Below are 23,637 nucleotides of genomic sequence, written 5' to 3' on the forward strand. Positions count from 1 at the left end.
TAAAAATTAACGTCAATATACATTTAGAACTAGTTATGATATCATATGATGTCATAGAAATCAAGTCACAACTGAATGGTGTACATTTGGAACAAGTTATGATATCAATCCCTGCTAAAATGTGACATCACAGAACACTAGTCATAGACCACTACCCCTGAATCTCACATTCATCTTTACAAATAGTATGCAATAATTAAATGTGCTCAAGCAAACATAGGGAAAATAATAAAAGTTGACTTACCCTGAGGCCAGAGAGTATTAGTGAAATATTTCTTCCATTAAGTTCTGACACTAGTTTGAACAAACACTGGAAATAAAGAATTAGCAATATCATACAAGTTTGGACAGTGTGTAGAATAGAAATAGAAACAAAGAATTAGTAATGTTATAGTATTTTGGACTGAGTGTAGAGTAGAAATGTAAACTTGAGAATTAGCAGTTATACAATAGTTTGGACAGGGCATAGAGTAAGGCAGTCATCTAGAGGCTCTGAGTTCAATCCCAGGTGAGGTACTAACTTAATTCACAAAAATTAACTGAAGCAAAAAATATGAAACACAGAGAGTGCAATGATAACAGTGTACTTCTGCGGATTAAATACAGGGTTAGGTTTGAAATTCTGATACAACAACCAAGTTCAACACAAGACACCTGAAGAAGACTGAAGCATACAGCAGCTGAAATGTAGTGAAAGCAACAATAAAGATGAGGAAACCAGTCCAACTAATATAAACAGTATACGAAAGAGGATTAGCAATAATATAATAGCTTGGACTCTGAGCATAGAGTAGAAATGAAAATCTGAGAATTACCAATCATGTAATAGTTTGAAGTGAGCATAAGTTGAAGGACATCTGGAAATTAGCAATAATATAAGAGTTTGGACTGAGCATAGAGAAGAAATAAAGAAGAAAAACTTAGCAACATTATAATGAATTACTCAAAGATGTTATTCTTATGAAAAAAAAAAAAAAATACTTAAATTAGTGTTATGTAGCAAACATTAACAAGCTAATTAGAACTAATTTGAAGGAAAAAGTCATATTGGTCAAAATGTAATATTATTTTTATTATTGAAAGGCAAAGTGGCTGAGTTCCATTTGAGTGTTGGGCCTCAGAGAGGCAATGAGCAAGACCTTTGGCATTATGTCGTGCTTGCAAAGAAGGCCCATCAAGCAGAGCAAAATCACAGCTGTGGCAGATCCTGGTGTCACACAAATGGCACCCATACTAGTGGCACGTAAAAGCACCCATTACACTCTCAGAGTGGCTGGCTTGAGGAAGGGCATCCAGCCACAGAAAACCATGCTAAATCATACTGGAGCCTGGTGCAGCCTTCCAGTGTGCCAGTCCAGTCAAACCGTCCAACTCATGGACAACAAATGTTAAATGATGATGATGATGAACTGACAGAGTCATTATCATGCCAGGCAAAATGCTTAGTAGTATTTCTTTCTGTTCTTTATGTTCTGAGTTCAAATGCTGATAAGGTCAACTTTGCTTTTATCCCTCCCAGGTCAATAAAATAAAGTACAAGTCAAGAGCTAGGGTTGATATAAATAATCAACTTATGTCTTTCTCTCATAAATGGTTATCCTTGTGCCAAAATTAGAAAGAATATTATTAAAATTTTTTTGCCAAGTATGGTTGACAAATCTTGATACGTTTAGGTATTATGACTTCATCAGTGAAGCATATTTTTTAACCATACTCATTGAAGTAATAATAGTGAAACACTAAGTCAATGTACAAGTGTGTACATTAGTTGGCATAGAAAATTTGAATTCTATATGGAAGACAATAGCTAAATTAGGGTTCACATATTTAGTGCAGAAATCATCAAAAAGTTAACTAGAAAAAACTATTTGCTGAGAAAACAAAACACTATAAGTCATTGACCATCCAGTCTTTTATTTTCAAATATAACATCCAAGATCTTATCACCTAAAGAGACTCAGCTGCTATTTCTAACAGGTCAAGTAATCAGATTTAGGCTACCTTATCAACTCATAATACATATGCATGTATGTACGTGTGTTTGTATATGTGGTTATGCTCATACAAGCATATTTTGCATGACATATACATATCTATCTATCTATCTATCTATCTATCTATCTACCCACCATTTACTCATTTAATTAATTTTATCATTAAATTGAAGGATTGCCTCATAATCTTTTAATATAGTACATAGGGGACAATGCTACTGGTGTTTATAGCCCCAGGAAGATGATTTCCCTTCACAAATACTACTTGGACACAGGCAGTGTGTCATTAGCGAGTTGGAGGAAATGTCTTCCTGGGGCTATAAACAACAGTAACATCGTCCTCTATGGGTCTGCCACATTTAGGTGGCAAATATACTTCACGATATATATATCTATATATATATATATATATACCGATATATCTATATATATATATCTATATATATATCAATATATCTATCTATCTATCTATCTATCTATATATATATATATATATATATATATATATATAAATTAAAAGGGTAAAGGTTTATCAATTTATTAATAAATCAACAATTAATAATTTTTACCAAGCCCTTCGGTATGTAAGCACCATTATCGGTGGAGAACTTATTTAAAATATTTGCTGATCCCTTAATTATGTTTATAAATATATATACATATATATATATATATATATATATATATATATATATATATATATATATATATATATATATAGTGGAAAATTAAGATAAACACTAGTATAAATATTTTGCTCCTAAGTACATTTCGCCATTGCAGTTATTAGATGTTTCAAGTGCACTTGGATACCTAGCTGCATCTTACTGTTTATCTTTATTTTCCGCTACATATGCCCAATATATCATAAACAGTAACACTGCTAAGTACAGAGGTCGACTAACCCTTATACTGGAACCTGACTAGATAATGTTTATCTATAAGGAGCTCTAACTCATACAGTAATAGCCATATATCTAACCGTACACACAAGATAGGTATGTATGTGTGTGTGTGTGTATATATATTTTAAGAAACAAATTTCAAAGGTCGGTGTATATATTCATTCAATCCATTTCAAGTTATCGAAATTCTCCATAGTATACAATATACATAGATGCGTTCACATATATGAGATATAATAAAAATTTATAAATGCATATACATATGAAGATTTAGAAATATATGAAAATTCATAAATATACAAACACATAAATATAAATACATAGATGTACAGGCGAAGTCCGAATGTCCGTATTAGAATCAATGAGGAGGGTAGATAAGAAAGTTAGTATAAAATGATTTATGAGGAATCCTAAATAAGTACAAAATCTTATGGCCATTTCGAGAAGATATAGGTTGATATGGGTGAGCTAACTCCAACCATAGCAGTTATCTATACTTCTCTCATCAGAGTTAAGGGATTTAAAGAGTTAAAACTTTAAGGGATATGAGAGGTTTGATAATTTTTAAAAATGAATGTTTAATTAAACCATACTCTTCATACAGATGATATTAAAATTATTACAAGTTAAGGTACATTACAACACTATATATAATAGTAGTTTAAGAAGAGTCCATAATATAAAGGATGGCTAGATTAGGAGCCTAAAGCCTAATTATTTGGGAGGAAGAATTTAGAAGTTGAAAGATATTTGTGTCTACAGGTAACTATGACATCAGAGATCTTAAGTAAGCTACCTTTGTTGGCACAGATTATGTGGATTGCCTCCTTCGTGCATAAATTGCAATTTTTTTTGTGTGTGTTTTATATGGTGTGGCTTCTGTTATTATAGACCAATCTAGACTGAATTCTTTATTGTGCATTTTTAATTTATTGATGTGGGTAGCTAGTGTGGTTGAACTTTTAGTTTCATGGTTAGTGAATGAGTTTGTATGCACCCTATATCTAATTTTAAAATCAGTTGTACTACCTGTGTAAATCATTTTAGGTTCATTAAGGGCTGAGACTTCAACTTTATATATGGCATTTCTCCTTAAACAGAAACCCTTTAGGGAACAAAGCTCCCTATTATAACAATTACATGTTTTATTTGTTTTATTTCCAGGTTTAATATTTCTATTTTCAATATCAGTGTTCTTATTATTGTTCTTCATATTAGGGTCAGCTAAGTTATCTCTATTAGTGCCATTATTTCTAAGTTTAAGTCTATTGTTGGCTACGATAACAGATCCTTGATTGGGTGTGGTCGAGTAAGATAATTTAAGGCAGGATCTATTAAATATAGAGCGATATTTATGACCTAGTGGGAAGTTCCTATCAATAATGCTAAAAAATAACTTAGGGAGGTTTCTTACCTGGAGGGAAAAATGGGGTGTGAACCATATAATTTCCCATCTTCTCCCTGAATTGTTCCTATTCTGCCCAGTATAGTTATTGTTATAATTGAATAAGCTATGGCACCTTCTAAAATGTTGTTGGTTTCTATATTTGGCAGGGGTTGTTCATGGGAAGTGTGTCAATGTTTGAATTCACAATATTTGGAAACTGCTGGCTTAATTTGTTTTTAAATATTGTGTTTTTAATATACTCTTTTACTCTTTTACTTGTTTCAGTCATTTGACTGCGGCCATGCTGGGGCAGGACATTTGAGGAGGAGAACTTGTATCAAAAAATGAAAGGTTAGTGTGTAACATAGAGAAAGAGAGACAGAAGCAGGTGTCTTTCCACAACAGGTGGGGGGGGGGCGTTAGATGAGGTGATCCAGTATCAAATAATGAAAGGTTAGAGTGTAATAGAAAAATAGAAAGGCAGAAATAGGTGTCTTGTTAGAGAAGAGGTACATGGTTACCCATTGAGAGAGAGAGAGAGAGAGAGAGAGAGAAAGAGAGAGAGAGAGCGATAGTGAGAGAGAGGTACAAGGAAGAGGTCAGAGACAAGTGTGCTGATGTAAAGGAGATACTTGGTTACCTAGTCAGAGGAAAAACAAGAGAAGGAGAGAGAGAGTGACCAAAGGGAAAGAGAGAGAGAGAGAGAGAGAGAGAGAGAGAGAGAGAGAGAGTGACCAAAGGGAGAGAGAGAGAGAGTAGGAAACAGCAAAAGTGTAAGAGAGAGTAGAAGAGAAATGGTGTAGTGCTAGGGTATACTCACAAGTAACAAGAATATGAGAATAGAACCTGGGTAGAAAAATAGGGTGTGGGTGCTGGGAATGTGGGGAGCAGCGATACAGTGAGCAGAGCAGTGAGGGCAAGAAAGGGGATTGGAAAACAATCCTGATTTATGAAGAGGAAATGTGAGGAAGAGAAGGATGCAGTTAGAAGAGTTTTAGTTTGATTTCTGAGGGTGAAACAGGTGGGACACAACTCTTCTAGCACTCCATAAATAATGTGGTTTCTTTTCAATTGCATGAACTAAAAGTCAGAGGGGGACAAGATAAACTACCTGCATTAACTTACTGTAAAAGCAGGTAGTAATTTTACCTTGGGCTTATTCTTAGTGCAAGTTTTGAAGAGTGTAGTTCAATTTTAACAGTTATTATTTCAAAGCTGTAATGGAAGTAACAAAGGAGCATACTTGGCATATTTTGCTTTAGGAGTTCAATAAAAGCAAAAATGCAATGGAAAGTGTGAGGAATATTAATGCAGTATATGGGGATCAGACAATAAGCATAAGCTAGCACCAAAACAGACACAGGAGTCTGGTGCAGGCTCCTGCCTGGCCAGCTCCTGTCAAACTGTCCAACCCATGCCAGCATGGAAGGAGAACGTTAAATGATGATGATGATAATAACATATATAAATATATATATATATATATATATATATATAGTGTGTATGTGTGTGTTTGCATATACTTATGGATGTAATCTGTAGCTGAGTAAAAAGAAGGATTGTGTTTGATGTATGGACAGGTAAGAATGATGAATGTCAATACGCATGAGAATGGGAAAAATATCAGCAACATCAACAAAAACAAAATAAAACAAAATCCAAGAAAGAACAACGAAAGAATAGCTCAGTTGCGATGTTAAGAGAAAGAAAGCAAGACAGTGAGTCAATCACTTTTTCATATAACATCACAAGCAACTAACCATAGAGATACAGATAGATAAAGCAAGGTGGTGTGAGATGAAGAGATAGAGAGAGTGGGTTAGAGAGAGAGAGAGAGAGAGGAAGAGACAGAGAGAGTGAGAGAGAGAGAGAGATAGAGAGAGAAAGAGGGAATACGTGGGAGTTAGATGCAGGGAGAGAAAAATAATTAAGGTGTACTAATTACATTTATGTTAGTAAGGTGTGTTAAAGTGCAAAACAATAAAGGCTCGCACACATACAGGTAAACAAACAGGCACACACACACACACACAGACACAGATACACACAAAACTATAATGTATATGAGCTCATGTAATAAGTACACTCACTCATTACATAATGATGTGTATTCCTATGGACCATGCATACTCACATAAATACCCATTTAATGACTACACTAACTACTCTTCACACATATACCCTACATACATACATTCACACATACTATACATGTGTGTTCAACTATATATACTTAACAGCCAAACACACACACATGTACACACGCATACACACAGACACACAGACACACACACACGCGCTTTCTGATCTTTGGGTGCCTTTAGTGAAGTCTGCCCCATAGCCAGCATTTTGATCCAATTTCTGGTTTGAGGATATCAAGGTCCTTTCACCCTTCCTTCCAGCTGTTTTGGAAGCCCTGCCAAAAATGTGATTAGGTACACGCATTTTCCCCACACACATCAAGCCATAAATATGATCTGAGTATCCATGAACACACACACACACACACACACACACACACACACACACACACACACACATTCGTACAGACATACATAAGTACATACACATAGAGAGTCGGACAAATATTTAGTTTCCTTAATAAAAGGTGTATAAATTCACTTATAAAACCTGCAGGAAGTTTGTAAATACATATTTATACACATAGACACTGTCTGCATAAACATAAATAGTATATATAAACACATATCTTTGTGTAAGCATGTAAATATGTACACGTAGACACAAAGACACACAGTTACATGTGTATATGTACATATGAGTACATGTGCATGTGTGTATATATATTTATGTATGTATGTACATATGTATGTATGGATGTAAATAAATATATGTATATATATATACATACATACATACATATATATATATATATATATATATATATATATATATATATAATTAATTTACAAAGGTACCATTAATTCTATTATTATCCAATGTCACTAGAATAAGAACTTAAACTAGTGTCATTGGATAATAATAGAATTAACGGTACCTTTGTAAATTAATTTTATTAAATTATTTTTTTATTTTTCTCATAAATTTGGCAACGAGATTATTTTACACTGGGAAGCTGCTGTGATTTCGGCGTGAAATGAATCAGTAGCTGCACAGATTTTGGAAGGATATGTTGGGAATCGCTTTTGTGGTAATGCTTGCTGAGGAAGCTAAGGCATATTATGCCAATGCAGAAACTAGTCCACATAAATCCATATAAATGTATGTAAGTAGATTGTCTTAACCAAATTTGCCTTCGTTTGATTTCTGTAGTAATCACCAGTGTATTTTTGGCGATTTAATAACAAGTTTTGACTGTTATTTCAAGCAGGTAGACATACTTAGTATGTCCTTTGATTAATTATATATATCATCATCATCATCATCATCATCGTTTAACGTCCGCTTTCCATGCTAGCATGGGTTGGACGATTTGACTGAGGATTAGTGAAACCAGATGGCTACACCAGGCTCCAATCTGATTTGGCAAAGTTTCTACAGCTGGATGCCCTTCTTAACGCCAACCACTCAGAGAGTGTAGTGGGTGCTTTTACGTGCCACTCAGGCGGTACTGCCAACGGCCACGCTCAAAATGGTGTATTTTACGTGCCATATATATGAACATTGTTCTTGCTTCTCACTAAGAGAATTTTCAAAGGTAAGAGACCATGTGTGTGTAATGTAGGAAAGAGAGTGAGCTCTTGTGATATATAATCCATTGGATTAATATCATTATACTCTTCTTTGTACTACCAGGTTGATGAATGCTTTGTGGTCACCTCTATGACAAGCAATATATGTTTGTTATGAGATTCTTGTGAGAGAATACAAAGGTAGCTTTCTGTTGCCGTCTTTCAGGTACCTTATTTACAAGATGCCCATGCTGATGCCATGTTAAAAACACCCATGCTTGTGTCACATACAAAGTTCCTATACTGGTGTTATGTATCAGCATAGCACCATACCAGTGCCATATAATAGCACTAGTACCAGGTAAAAAGCAATTGTGCTGCTGCCACATAAAAAGCGCCTGTGCCAGTGCCACATAGAAGCACCTATGCAAGTGCCATGTAAAAAGCACCTAATACACTCTGTAAAATGGTTGGTGTTAGGAAGAGCACCTTGCTGTAGAAACCATACCAAAACAAACAACTGGAGCTTGGTGCAGCTCTCTGGCTGGCCAGCTCTTGTCAAACTTCCAACCCATACCAGAATGGAAAATGGACATATGATGGTGATGATGACACTATCTTGATGGTATGGGCAGTGAGAAAGTAAGGAGTTGGAGCAAATACCATAAAGTATTTTGTCTAGCTCACATGGCTGTGTAATTCAGAAGGCTGTTTTGCAGTCACATGGTATCAGGTTGAGTCCTACTGCATAGCACCTTAGGCAAATGTCTTCTACTATAGCCCTGGGCTGACTGATGTCTTGAGACTGAATTTATTGGCAGACAAAAACTGTGTGGAAGCTTGTTGCATATATGTATATATTTCTGGTCCTGATTTGCAAATTGAATAGACGATGTATCAGAGCTTGAAGATTGCTTGGAGATACAAAGTATGTTATAAAAACCTATCTAGACCTGCACCTCCAAAACAAGAAACTATTAGTAGCTCATATCTTTATACTATGAACAAGGAGGAGCTATTTAAAGAAGTGCTAATCTTTAACTGTGGGAGGAACCTGTGAAAGAGGTAGACCCAGGAAGACATGGGATGAAGTGATGAAGCATGATCTTCGAATGTTGGGCCTAATGGAGGTATTGACAAGTGACCAAGATCTTTGGCAATATGCTGTGCTTGAGCAGATTCATCAAGCCAAGTGAAATTGTAGCCGTGGCCATTGCCAGTGTCATGTAAATGGCACTCAGGAAATCGTAATGGTGGCTGTTGCTGATGTCATGTAAACGGCACCCATGCTGGTGGCACATAAAAAGTGCCCATTATACTCTTGGAGTGGTTGGCATTAGGAAGGGCATCCAGCCATAGAAACACCATGCCAAATCAGACTGGAACCTGGTGCAGCCCTCTGGCTTACCAATTCAAGTTGAACTGTCTAACTTATGATGATGATGATGATATATATTCACACTTGTGCATGTCTCTGTGTTTGTCCTTGCTACTACTTGACAACTGATGCTGGTTTGTTTACATCCCTGTAATTTAACAGTTCGGCAAAAACGATGTGTGCTAGTGTTGATTTGTTCGGCTAAACCCTTCAAGGTACTGCCCCACCATGGCCACAGATAGTTCAATGAGTGAAACAAGTAAAAGATAAAGTTCTAGTCAACCCACTGCCCTGGGATGATCCTTTATTTTATTGACACTGGGAGGATGAAAATCAAAGCTGAACTTAATACAATTCAGAACATAATAATAATTTTAAAAAAACAAAAAAAAAAAACAAGTAAAAATTAAAAAAAAAACCATTACAAAAAGTAACAATACAAAACAAAAACTACAAAGGTATTTTACTTGAAACCTCTAATGATTCAGTCAATTCATTGTTTTATGTTACTAAAAATTTAATAATTACATTATTGACCTTCATCTTACTAAGTTCCATTTTGTAGATCTTGGAAGAATGAAAAGCAAAATCAATTCCAGCAGGATTCAGGTTTGGAACACAGCAAAACGAAGCTCAATGCTTTAATGAATTTAGTCTTGTCTCTGCACTCTTTCACCCATCTCCACTAATAAGACCAACACTAAAAATATTGATTTCTAACATAGGTAACAAAGCTTCCAATTCAGGGGATTGATGTAGTTAATTATATCAACTTCAGTGCTTGACTGGTAATTCATTTTATCAATGAAAGATAAATTTAACCTTGATGAGATTTGAATTCAAATCACCAAGAGCTGTAATGAAACATCCACATCATTCCTTTAATATCCACTTTCCCATGCTTGCATGGGATGGATGGAGTTTATTGAGGTAGATTTTCCATGAGGGGGTGCTGAAAACTTCCTGGCTTAAAGAGTATCACAAAAGGCCTGGTTGGAGGCCCAACCTTCCAAGTTCTTTTACAGGGCTTAGAAAAACTGAAGGACCACTGCAATAAGTGTGTGAATCTGAGAGGGGAATATGTTGAATAAAATCATAATTAACTGATCCTTCTGTATTTTCTTTTACCCAAAGTCAGGAACTTTTCATGACCCCTCGTATGGTTGGATGCACTTCTTGTCATTAACCCTCACCTGCTTCTAAGCATGGTAATATTTCCTTATGGTTAGGCATGTTTTTGCAGAATATTGGAAATGAATGACATTCAATCACAACAATCATGCAATAACAAGAAAAGGAAAGGGAAACAAACACACAAATACACTCACTCACAACATATATGCATATGTATGTGTATGTGTATACACACACACATACATATATACATACCCACACACATCCACATATATATTGCATGATTGTTGTGATTGAATGTCATTCATTTCCAATATTTTGCAAAAACATGCCTAACCATATATTTTTTTCTCCTTATTTTTTTTTTCTCCTTGTTTCTTTCTGTGTTCCTTTCTGTTGACGAGCGTAGGCTCGAAACGTCAATGACTTTCTCTATTCCCAAGCGTTAAACTAATACATCCATTTGTTGTTTACACCACCTGTCTTCGTCTGTTGTTTTTTTTTTCGTGTAAATTCTCCCATATATATTTATATATATATATATATATAAATGGAACAAAAATACAATAGAAGACAAAGTGGCTAGTTGCAATTTAAAACCAAAAGTGATTAAAAGTGACTAAGGGTGCAAGTCAGCACCAGCATTGCTAGAAATAAGAGTCAAGACAACTCATATATGTAGGATTTTTTCCTCCGTCTTTCTTTTCTCTTGGACTTTCCTCTGTCTCCTGTTTTTAAAGAAGAGCTTTGCTCGAAACGTAAAACCACCTTTCTTTCCTTCCCTGAGCGTCTACTAATACTTTGTATGTACCACATCCTCCCGTTGTTGTTTTTCCTTGTGTTTTTTTCTTCATTTTTGGGGGATTAACTATACATATACATATCTATCTATCTATATATATATATATATATATATATATAAACACACACATATATATTAATGCTAGTTTCCTTACCAACTTTTAATAAAAGCAATTTTACATTAAAGTGAAGGATTATTCAGTACTTTTTGTAGAGTACTTATTTATTATTTCTTAACAAGAATAGTGCTGACACTATTCTTGTTAAAGAATAATACACATACACAAACACATGCATGCACACATACACACACATTTCTATATATGTTTATATATTTGACTAGCTTCTTTGACTTTCTATCTACCAAATCCATTCACTAAGCTTTGGTCAACTGGGGCTATAATAAAAGACACTTGCCCAAGGTGCCATGTATTGGGACTGAACCAGAAGCCATGTGGTTGGGAAGCAAACTTCTTAATCACATAACCACACCTATTTTGTCTGACGCTATAATGGAAGTGTGAAAATATTTAGAATGTGTTTTCACTTACCTGAATTGCTGTATAGTCCAATTTATAAATATATTGGCAATCTATAATAATAGCTTTGGGCTCGTCCCCTATAGAAAGTGTGTGAGAGAGAGAGAGAGAAAGGAAGAAAGAGGTTAAAAATAATTTCATATTTCTTTATTGCCCACAAGGGGCTAAGCACAAAGGGAACAAACAAGGACAGACAAAGGGATTAAGTCAATTACATTGACTCCAGTGCATAACTGGTACTTAATTTATTGACCCTGAAAGGATGAAAGGCAAAGTTGACCTCAGCGGAATTTGAACTCAGAACATAACAGCAGACGAAATGCCGCTAAGCATTTCGCCTGGTGCGCTAACATTTCTGCCAGCTCACCGCCTTAATAAATAATTTCAATGAACAGAAACACATCATTTCAATAATAATTAAAGTGAGACATTAAGATACAAAGTCTTGTATTTTACTGGCTGAGCTGATATGAGTAACTAAGTCTGTGACTGTGAGCGATAACATTGTGTAACACGATATTTACCCTTGTGTAGCAACTGTTATTTCCTATTTGCTTACCCCTAGAAAGTATGAAAGATGGCTAATATTTTCTTCAAACTTTGCTTTTGTTACATTTATCCAAACCTCAAAGAATCCCTCTCATCACATGGCTGTGATGCTCCCCCACTACTCCTGCTCATGATCAGAGATGCACATATTGTCAGCCAATAAGGAACATGCTCAGGTGGTTATGGTCAAGCAAATGTGGTATTAAGCAGAATATTTGCTATAACAATATTTCTGTTTCAGCAACTCAGCATTGACTGTCTGAAATGTAATGGAAAATAGGTCAGTTTCAAAACATTGACGTCCAGGTTACAAAAACAAAATTTGAAGGGAATACTAGTCATTTCCTTTGATTTCGAGATGGAAGTAAATAGGAAATAAAAATGACTAAAGACAAAAATCTATATATATATAATTCTTTGTCTGTCTGTTTCCAATGCATTCTAATATGGCTCAACCAAATCAAATCAAATTTTACATGGTACTAGTATCAGACCCAGTGAGTGTCAACATGCAATTTTTTCTTTTTTTTCATTTGGATTAAAACAATACAACATTGGCACTGGTTCAGTATTACATGTCAAAAGTGAAAGAGTACCATCTATATTGTAATGTGATATAATATTGTTTCACTTTTAATTCTAATATGATAAGACTATAATATTGTTTCACTTTTCATTGTAATTATATCCTAATGTGAACAACATTACACATCGGCAACTTTCCATCTTTACGGCCACAACAGCAGAATAGTATGTCAGTGTATATGTGTTGACTGACATAATGAACAGCTGGAGGTGAAACTCTTGACAAAAAACAATGAGGTGGCAGGTCCAAGGTATATAAAAATACATATTTACCATTCAATTACTAGTTAATAATTATCACAGCAGTTGCAAATTTACCATCAAATTAGCAGTTCATACATGTGCTTCTATTTGGTTAATTTATACCGCATACAAAAATAAAGACATATTACATACATACAACTGCTTACAATAATAGAGATTACTGTATAATTTTTTCTATGTTTATAATTTTTGGCTTACAATATTAAAAAAATATGCCACCAAAGAAAAGATGTAATCCCTCTAGAAACAAGTACAAAGCAAGGAAGATTGTAGAAAACTGAAAGCAAGAGTCTCAAGAGAAAGGAGACAAGATCAGCAAAAGCATGCTGCAGCATGTCTGATAGCGTCTCAATACAGAATGGAGATGAGACTTTCCCAAGATCAGCAAAAGCATGCTGCTTTCAGATATGATCCATCCTATTCTTATAAAAACGATAATTTTGTCCAAACTGGTGTGCTATATTCAAACTGTCATTTCTGCAAAGCTTTAAAATTTCCAAATGAAACTAGTGACATGTGCTTCTCAGGCAGTAAGGTAAGATTGCCAGCACTACCAGCTCCTCCTCAACCTCTTATAGCTCTTCTGGAAGGCACTTCTATCCAGTCAAAAGATTTTCTGAACAAAGTCAGACAATACAACTCTGCATTTCGAATGACACCATTTGATGCATCTAAGGAGATAGTTGAACATGGATTTACACCAACGTTCAAAGTTCAAGGGCAAGTCTATCATCTCATCAGTTCCCTGTTACCCACAAATGAACAACCGCAGTTCCTCCAAATTTACTTTATGAGTGATGTAGGACAACAAACCCAAAGGAGGTGTCAAAACTTCAGATGATGGGTCAGGTTAGACACAGCGCTGACTACCGCAAAGGAAAGTATATTCAATGACAACTTTTCGGTGTGTTCGAAAATCACATACCCTACCACCCCCAATTTTCCATTACTGGTTAGAGCCTGGAATACTCTCTCACCTTGTCACTCCAGTTATCCCCCCACTTCTGCTTGTCTCTTGGTGTAACTGCATGCTGTATGCAGTCACCCTGCAATTGGGTAGTGACCTACTAACTTCCCACACATTGAGAACAGTTCTCTCCTGCTGACGTTGGTACCCAGCTCCATGGTCTTGTTCCCCCTATGAAACACCAACTCTCCTGTTCTGTGCAGCTCCTCCAGCCATTGGCTCCAGTGGCATCGCAATCAGCCCTAACTTTTTCAGGTGTCTCACAACCTCTGGCAGGCACTACAGTCCTGTCCGCTAGGATGTCATCTATGTAGGAACTGATGGCCCTTCTTATCCTATCCACCTTTCCCAGGATGGATTTGAGCACTGTTGCCATAATCTTTGGTGCAGAATTCAGCCTAAAAACCCAGTCTAGTCAGACAATATGTCCAGCCCTTGTATTGCACCAGTTGGTACTGCTACAGTTTGTCACTCACATGGAGCTGCAAATATGCCGACTTCAAGTCAATGATCATTGCTGCCTTAGTCGGCTGCCTCCATACATGCAGCGTCTCAGTGCAGACGTCAGTCGCCTCGCCACCTGTGTGGCATGATACATGGCCGTTCATCTCCTGAAAGTCCAGTACCAGTCTAACTTAATCTTTGTTGGCTGCACCACTGCCATTAAAGGTAGCACTCCACTCACCACCTTCTCTTAATTCACTTCTCTACCTCTTCTTCAAACTCACTCATGGCATGTCCTTTCAGGGTATGCTGGTAGCAGCTCACCCTGTTCTTCAGCGTCGGTGGTCTATCTTTCCAGTGCCACTCTATCGTCCATCGCTGACCATCGAACGCTGCCCGAAAATCCTTGTCTTCAATGGCGTAGGCAGTGCAGCTCCTCACAGGGCTCTGCTCCCGCTCACATTACTGACTCATGGTGCACGACACCTCCACGGCACCAAACAAAACCACGTCACTTCCAACACTGACACCTCCAAGGCAGTCGATCACATCCATCCCCATTACCATGTCAATCCTGTCTACCGTGTGGTCGATCACGATCGCCTTTAACCTTAACGTTGTGCCTTGCACTGTTATATCCACATCGCTGCTACCCTTGCATTCGATTTTGCTGCTGTCAACCGCCTGAACGCTACTCGTCCCCTTTCATTTCTTTGCCACCCACAGGGTCATGAGAGTCGTCGTGCAGCCAGTGTCCATGAGGGCCTTGAATGTGTTTCCTCTGACCATGACCTCAACTATGGGCAGTGACTTCATGTTTGCGGGGTAAGTTTGAAAAGCAACAACTTCCCTGTGGCTTTTTCCCTGGCTACAATTTCGGGCGATATGTCCAATTTGTTTGCACTAGTAGCAAACCAGTCCAGGCTCTGTGCAGTCCCTCACCATGTACGGTCCTTGGTACTTAAAACACCAGCCTGTGAATGGCCACTGTCATTCCACAGCAGGCCTCTTTTCATCCTTCACCGGCTATCGTGGGCTTCTGCAACTGCCATCACCACTACCTTCCGCCCGGTGTTTTGTGTCAACATGTGGGCTTGAATAATGAGCTTTCCTATCGCCATTTTGTTGCTGCCTGGCAACTGTTGTAGTTGCACCGACATGTTGTTGGAAAGTCATTCACAAAGGCCAGTCGCGCTACTTTCTCAAGTCCCTCACTGGTAAGATCGGACAACACAACCAGCCTCCGTATTTCTGCAGCATATTCATTGACCTATTCCACTCTCCATCTGATCGTTCCCAGCTTAGCAAAAGCAGTGTACTCCCCATCTGTGTAAGCCTCTCTCAAGCGCTGCTTGATCTTCACTTTGCTCAGCTGTTCTTCTTCATCTATTTTGAGGTACTGTGCCAGCGCACTCCCCTCCAAACACAGGGTCATGAGGCTTGCTACATTTTCGATGCCTGGCCGCAACTTCGACCTTTTGAATCCAGGCTACTATGTCACCTTCACCATAGAAAGGTCTGATGACATCACTGCTATCTTTGCTGCCATCATATACCAAGGGACCAACGACGTATGTATACAATTGCCGAAATAGCTTGTCGTGTGTGAGAAATGAAAAGAGGTTCACCTACCTTCCTCTCTCGTCTGTACCTGTCTGGTAGTAGTCACTCCAGCGATCCTGCCCTACCCTGTCACCCAGTATAAGCAGCTGCTATCTGACCAACCCAGGAGTGAATTCCCTGACATCTGTTCACAATGCTTCGGCTGGCGAAAAGAGGCCAACCTTGTCCTGTCTCCTCTGCACTTCCTTCTCACACTTCCTCTTCCGGTCAGTTCCTTGACCATTGACGTCATGGCCCGCTTCATCCCCACAACCAGCATGGAAAATGGATGTTAATAAATGATGAGGAGGATTATGATGATACACACACACACACACACACACACACACACACACATATATATATATATATATATATATATATATATATCTTGCATGGAGAACAGGTGAGGGTGTTAACAGGAAGGGTATCTCGTCATTGAAAATTTACCTCAACAAATTCCATCTGATCCATTTAAATATGGAAAAATGGATGTTAAAATCATAATGATAATGAATAAATATATGTGTGTGTGTGTGTGCGTGTGTGTGTGTGTGTGTGTGTGTGTGTGTGTGTGTGTGTATATATATATATCTATATATATATGATTTAATAAACACAGGGTTTAAATGTGAAGTTATAAGTTTCATATTCTAATAATACAGTAATCAGACAAGCTTGTATAGCATGTGTGTACTATCAAAGTTAAATAGTACATGGCATGCTATACAAGCTTGTCTCATTACTGTACTATCAGAGCATGAAACTTATAGTAACTTACGTTTAAATCCTGTGTCTATTAACTAATATTTCTCTCTTAGTGGATTGAGTACCTTTCTTGTTGCTTCTACCAATTACAGAAAATTACACTAGATATTATTTAGTACATATGTATATGTCTGTGTTTGTGCGTGTGTATACACAAATAATAAACAATGGATGGGAGTGAGAGCTTGATTGTATCATTTTAGAAAAACAAAACCTTTGCACTTGCTTAGATAAAAAGAAACCATTATTAGTAACTTCATTGCAGCAGATGTTGCAGCTACCACCCCACCACTACCACCCTGCCATTGCCATCATCACTACTACTACAGCTGCTGCTGCTGCTACTACCACTATCACTACTACAACTGCTGCTACCACTACCACTACTATTACTACTTCTACTAGGTTGAGGTTGAAGCATGATAGTATCTTAAAGAGATAGAGAGAAAGAGAGATGCTTCTCTTTTAAAAGTACATACCTGTATTTAGCAAATCGATGAACTTATCTTCAAAGTAATCAATTGCTGGAAACTGTAAGCCTAGCTCAAGATAAAGAACAGGTGTTGCTGCTTGGTGTATCTGTAAAGAACACAAGAGGTTAAACTTGGGGAAACCTATTTCTTGGCTCAGTAAAACCCGTTCTTGATCAAAGGTGGAGACAAACAAAATATGATATATTTAGAAAAAGAGGAATAAATATAATATTTTGGCCATACAGTATAGTAAAATGTTAATCTTGTACTGGGTTAATCCTTGCTTGCAAAAGTTGATATTGTAGATTAGCTGTTGCTAATTCATAACCACTATCATGACCATCACCATTGTCAGTGCCTCAGTGCCATCCTTATTCCCCACTACTGCCACTAATGTCTCAATTCCACCACCACAATTTTTACCATCTCCACTGATCCATCACTATCCAACCCTTTTCTCTACTATCATCACCACTACCAATACCATAATCACTATTAAAACTGCGGCAGTAGTACCACCACCACCACCACTACCATCACCACTGCTGCCACTGCTATCATCAGTACTAACATTACTTCCTCTACTGCTTCCTACTACCATTACCACCACTCTACAGCCTTACCATCTGGCCACCAACACTACCATCACAGCTTACTTTACTATTCCACCATCTCTTCTGCTGCCACTGTCATCACCACAACCACCACCATAACCAACCAGTATAACCAACCATCACTATTACAACAGCTTACTAAGTGAGAGAAGTAAGGAGCATTGTTAAGAGACAAGGGCAATAAAGGCAGGATCAAATGCTGTGGTTGTTGTTTAGCCCCTGTTCAGACCTGGTTCAGCAACCTTAGGACTAGATTGTCTTCTGAGTTTCTTCCCTGTATAAAATTATACAATTTTTGGCTGATGTTGCTATTTGGTTGAATGACTGCACAGAGGATTTCTTGTCAGGTTGTAAGAGCAATATATTTGTGGATATGCTGTTGTAAAGTGCTTATGGCAGCATTTCTTAATCAGGATTCTGCAAAAGATTCCATTGGGTTCCATGAGAAAGAGTGAGATAACCTAATGCTAATTTCATGATTGTAATACTACTAAACATGCACAACATATTTGTTTTTGTAATATAGACATCATCCTATGTAACCTATTATGTTATCAAAAAAATATAACAACCATTTATATATATATATATATAATATTTACCACATGAACTACAATGAAAACATATGAGAAAGATATAGATTATAATTTTTTTGCGTAGAGGTTCCTTGAGACATGTAATTTATTTTAAGGGTTACACAAGGGTAAAATGTTTAAGAAACACTGGCTTATAGCATAGTGGGAGGGGGGATGTGTTGAAAGTGACATCAGGTGATGAAGCATGAAATTTGATGGGCCTCTTTTTGGGACAGGCAGCCAGCAAGAATGAATGTGCAGACAAGGGCCTTGCACTTCTAGCTTCTGGCTGATGGTTTAGGTAGAGGGTGTCTCTGAGTGACACAGCAAGTTCTAGTTGGTAGTTGAGGAATTCCTTTCAGAGTTGTTTGCCAAAATCAAAGAAAAAGACCTTTCTCTTGCCAAGCTGAACGTTGACAAAAGAAACACTTCCCTTCAAATAGTGCCAAAATAGCTTGAAATGTAAAGGAGAAAATACTCTCTTACTTTCACTTGGTAAATGACTCCACTGATAAGAACTTGCTGTGCAACTCAGAGACACTCTCTACTCTAAAGCACTGGCCAGAAGCTAGAATACCAAAAGATTCCATCTGCATGTCCATTCTTGCTGGTTGTCTATCTAAAAAAGAAGCCAGTCAATTTGCTTCTTCACCTGACATCACTTTCCCTTTCACTTCAGGTGTGTCACCCACTAAACTCCCCTATCATTTCTGACACATTACTCACTATGTTACAGTGTTGATGAGTGAATCATTGTTAACCAGTTAGATGGACAGAAGAGAGACTCATGTGGTGATCAAGAAGTCCTCTTCTCCTGGTGCAGTTTGCTAGAAACATTGTTCATTTGTTGTATGTTTGCTTTTCCACACTGGCATGGGTTGCACAAACACTAGTTTGATACAGTATTTTATGACAAGATACTCTTCCTGTAGTCTGTACCCACCAGTTTTTCAAGTAAGGGATTATTTTTTATTTCACTAGATGTCACAAGTTGAAAGCTACAGGGTACATTGTTCACAAAGCATGTGAACATGACACAGTCATTTTGCTCAAACGTTTTCATGCAATGTCATGTGGAAAAAAAACATTGATATACATGTGTGCACACACACATGCACTATACATGTACAGACACACGACTCCTGATACTTACAATATAACATGCAGTTTCAAAAAGAATCAAAGCCATATAGTTAAAGTTTGGTGCTTATACCCCCCCCCCCCCCTGGCACCATCATCAGTTTAACATCTATGTTTCCATGTTCACATGAGTAAAACACAATTTGTTGAGACAGATTTTCAACAGCCTGATGCCCTTCCTGTCACAAACCCTTGCCTGTTTTCAAGTACAGTAATATGGCGATATTACTGACCAAATATGTTTTCACGGAAGATTAGAATTGAAGGACACTGCTTGCATGACAGTGACACTCATTTACAACTATTACATAAAGTCAAAGCAAGGAGAGAGTATCCCCCACCACCATGTTGGACTTCTTTCAGCTTCTGTATACCAAATCCAATCACAGGCTTCAGTTAGCCAGAGGCTATAGAATACACTTGCTCAAGGTGCCATACAATGAGATTGAACTCAAACCCATGTGGCTGGGAAGCACACTGCTTACTATACAGCCTGCATCTAGTCAAGCATGTAATATCCCTTTGTACGAACTATCTCTCATAAAAATTGAAGATTTACATTACAATCCGATTAGTTATTTCCTGTCATTTCTATCTTCAATACATATTACATGCCTTGCATTCATGTAGGTACTGATGTATTCCCACTGTTTTAACATTCAGTTTTCCATGACTGCATGGGTCAGAGAGAATTCAATGTAACCTTCCTTGTTTAAAATGTTAGAGTGTGATTGGAAGGAGATTTGGTTGCTTTTTCTAGTAGGTTATGTAGCTACATAGAATCTCTTTTGTTATAGTGTTGTTTAACCCAAGGTCAACCATGGTCTAACAGATTTATGCTCAAAGGCATTACACTCATGATTATTCTGTTCTCATAAGCATCGTATATCTAAGACTAAATTTTTCTAATAAATCTGCTTTTTTGAAGATGGTAGAATGTAATTTGAGAGAGATTTGGCTGATATTTGTAGTAGGTCGAGCATCCTTACAATGGTTCCTTGTTAATTTGTCCCTTGTTTTATAGTTGCTGTTATTGTTGGTGGTAGTGATGATGGAATGGACAAGGATGTAGTTATTGTTTTTGATGATAATATTTGCCACAACATTTAACCCTTCAGTATTCATATTACTCTGTCAAATATAATATTTGTTTATTTATATTGTTTTCGAATAAGTCATGCATTATCTTGTAGTTTAGTGATTTCGATGATGTGGTTGTTTAGTTTTAGAATAACATTGTAGGATTGAGGTGAGAGGCCAGATCTGGCCTGATTCAACATAAAACAGGTTAATTAGTTTAGCTGGATACAGCTGGTTTGAATGCAAAAGGGTTAAGGTAGTGAACTGGCAGAACTTTTAGCATGTCAGGCAAAATGCTTAGTGGCATTTTGTTCATTCTGAGTTTAAATTCTACCAAGGTCATCCTTTTCATCCTTTCAGGGTTGATAAAACACATTTTCAGTGCCAATTGAGCACTGGGATTGATGTCATCCACTTTCTCCACTGTTAAACATTGCTGGCCCTGTGCCAAAATCTGAAATCAATATCTGCAACAACATTGATGATATACAAGAGTGTCAAAAACCTGTGAGATTATGAAACAGAGTGAATATAATTAAAAACTGAAGTAGTGTAATGAGACAATAAGTGATGATATTAACAAATTGGGAAAAATAGATAGAGGACAAGTCTATCACTTACCTGGATATTTGGCCGAGATAGTGGGTATAATAAAGTTATTAAAGACACTGCTATTCCAATTAGTATTCCATACTGAAATATTGGAAAGAATGAATATATTGAATATATATATATGCATGGCAGTTGAAGTTATCTGAATATTTGACCAAAATATGGTAAGGTTATTCAAGAAAAGTTTAGAGGCACTTTGCAACCCATGTGCTTTTTTCACTAACAATATGCTCTACTTTAATCTCAGACTGACCAATGCTTTATGAGTAAACTTGATAGATGGAAACCTGTTGTACACACATACACACAGATATACACATATATCTATGTATATGTCAAGTTACTTTAGTGTTGCTGGTAACATGTAACCCAGTACAACTTGTTGCATGGTCAGGTCATTGGTGGCTAAACCAGTAACCCCACCAAGCTTGCTTAGTAGGGAGGATGGTTTTTGGATACCCTGTGGGATGAAAAACAAGACTGTGGAGAAACTTTTGAGAGTCAATGGCTATCCAACATAGGTAAGGGGAGATAGTGCTCATCAATCATAGTGAAGACAATCCATGTAGGAGAAGGAAAACTCTGAAATGAAAACCATTAAGTGAGGACGTGCAACCAGCTGAGACTATTTTGCCAAGGAACAGTTATGAAATGAATATGTTATAGTTTAGTCAATGGATGATTGATTAATAAGTAAAATATGTATGCCGCTGTGGGTGTGTGGTTAAGAAACTTGCTTCCCAACCATACTCATATATATTTATCTCCACTTAAACATGGATGTTCAGTTTTAACAAACTATACTGTGGTAGATACCATGAGAGAAACTCTCATATTGGCTTTTGGTGCAAAAGGCACTCTTGAACATCCATGTTTAATATTACCTCTTGGTATTAATACTGCCTCTGTTGCTAATATATATACTTTTGACAAGCATATATATATATATATATATATATATATATAGGGAGAATTCAAAAAATATATGTGTTTATGTATGTGTATACATGCATTTGTATCTCCTTGCCTGGACATCACAGGATAGTTAGAAACAAAAGTCAGTCATACAAGAAAAGTCCTTTGTTTCCAGTCTTCCAGGAAAACACATCCAACCATGGCAAAATATTACCTTGCTTGGAAACAGGTGAGGGTTAGTAACAGGAAAGGCATTCAGCCATAGAAAAATCTGTCTGAATGAATTCTTTCTGAGCCATACAGAATTCCAGAATTCCAGTCTGACCCATGCAAGCAAGGAAAAGTGGATGTCAAAACAATGATGATGATGAGGAGGAGAGGGAGAAGGAAGATCTATGACTGCAACCTTATGCCAGAAATTCTCATTCTATATGAACTGATATTACAGTTTTGTAATGCTGGAAGTTTCTATTCTACAAGAACTGGTATTGTAAGGTTATCATGCTAGAAGCTTCAATTCTACCTTACTCTAAACATGCGGTGGAGTTCTCTACAGGTCATTTGGCCATCTCACATTACAAATTATCAAAGCCAGCTGCTTACTACCTAGAGGGATTCATATTAGTGCTACAAGATCCCTTTCTATCAATGGACTATAAAGCTTTTGCTCTCTCTCTCTCTCTCTCTCTCTCTCTCTCTCTCTCTCTCTCTCTCTCTCTCTCTCTCTCTCTCTCTCTCCTTCTATTTTTTTTCTCTTTCCCTTTCTCTCATTATTTTATATTCCTTAATGAATATAATTTGTTTTTGTTTCAGTTTAGAATTGATAATGATCCTATATTAATCTTTTTTTTTAATACCGCAGTTCTTTTTATCCAATTGCATTCTGGGTCATTACTGAGTAAATTTTTGCTAAACTACTGCAAGGGGCCCTTAAGTGTAAAAGAAGAATGGAAGAGAGTCGTACAGAGCCGTAGTGTGAAAGAAGAAAAAGATAAAACAACAACAGAAAATAAAAGACAGACAAACAAACAAAATACAGAAGAATCGAGAAAATAGATGAAAAAGAAAGACAGAAAGAAGATAGAAGATGAGGAAAGCTGAAGAAGACAAACAGAAGAAAAGGGAGCATGAAAGGAAAAAAATAGCTGATAATATATTGGAATTCCCTGTAGCCATTAGTAGGGTTTAAGTGCTAATCTGAATACAGTGTTGTTGACAGAAGCTTCCATTATTAAGGTAAGCAGATGGGGAGGTGAGC

The 23,637-nt window shown here is 37.0% G+C and overlaps 1 protein-coding gene across 13 annotated transcripts in view; it reads right to left on the reverse strand.

The window, feature by feature from the left end:
* The window catches only part of LOC106881254 (sodium-independent sulfate anion transporter-like), a 169,609-nt gene that overhangs the window by 27,317 nt on the left and 118,655 nt on the right, over window positions 1-23,637 (reverse strand). For 12 of the 13 annotated variants that reach the window (XM_089359812.1, XM_089359801.1, XM_089359805.1 and 9 more), the window contains 4 exons: window positions 21,474-21,545; window positions 17,450-17,549; window positions 11,804-11,871; window positions 245-310 (listed from right to left, as the gene is read on the reverse strand). In XM_089359812.1, coding sequence (XP_089215938.1) covers window positions 245-310; window positions 11,804-11,871; window positions 17,450-17,549; window positions 21,474-21,545 — 306 coding nt within the window. The remainder of the gene's footprint in view (window positions 1-244; window positions 311-11,803; window positions 11,872-17,449; window positions 17,550-21,473; window positions 21,546-23,637) is intronic. The other variant, XR_016243648.1, reaches the window with a different exon arrangement.

Source organism: Octopus bimaculoides, chromosome 1, assembly GCF_046866305.1.
Source record: "Octopus bimaculoides isolate indiv1 chromosome 1, ASM4686630v1, whole genome shotgun sequence".
NCBI classification, from domain to species: domain Eukaryota; kingdom Metazoa; phylum Mollusca; class Cephalopoda; order Octopoda; family Octopodidae; genus Octopus; species Octopus bimaculoides.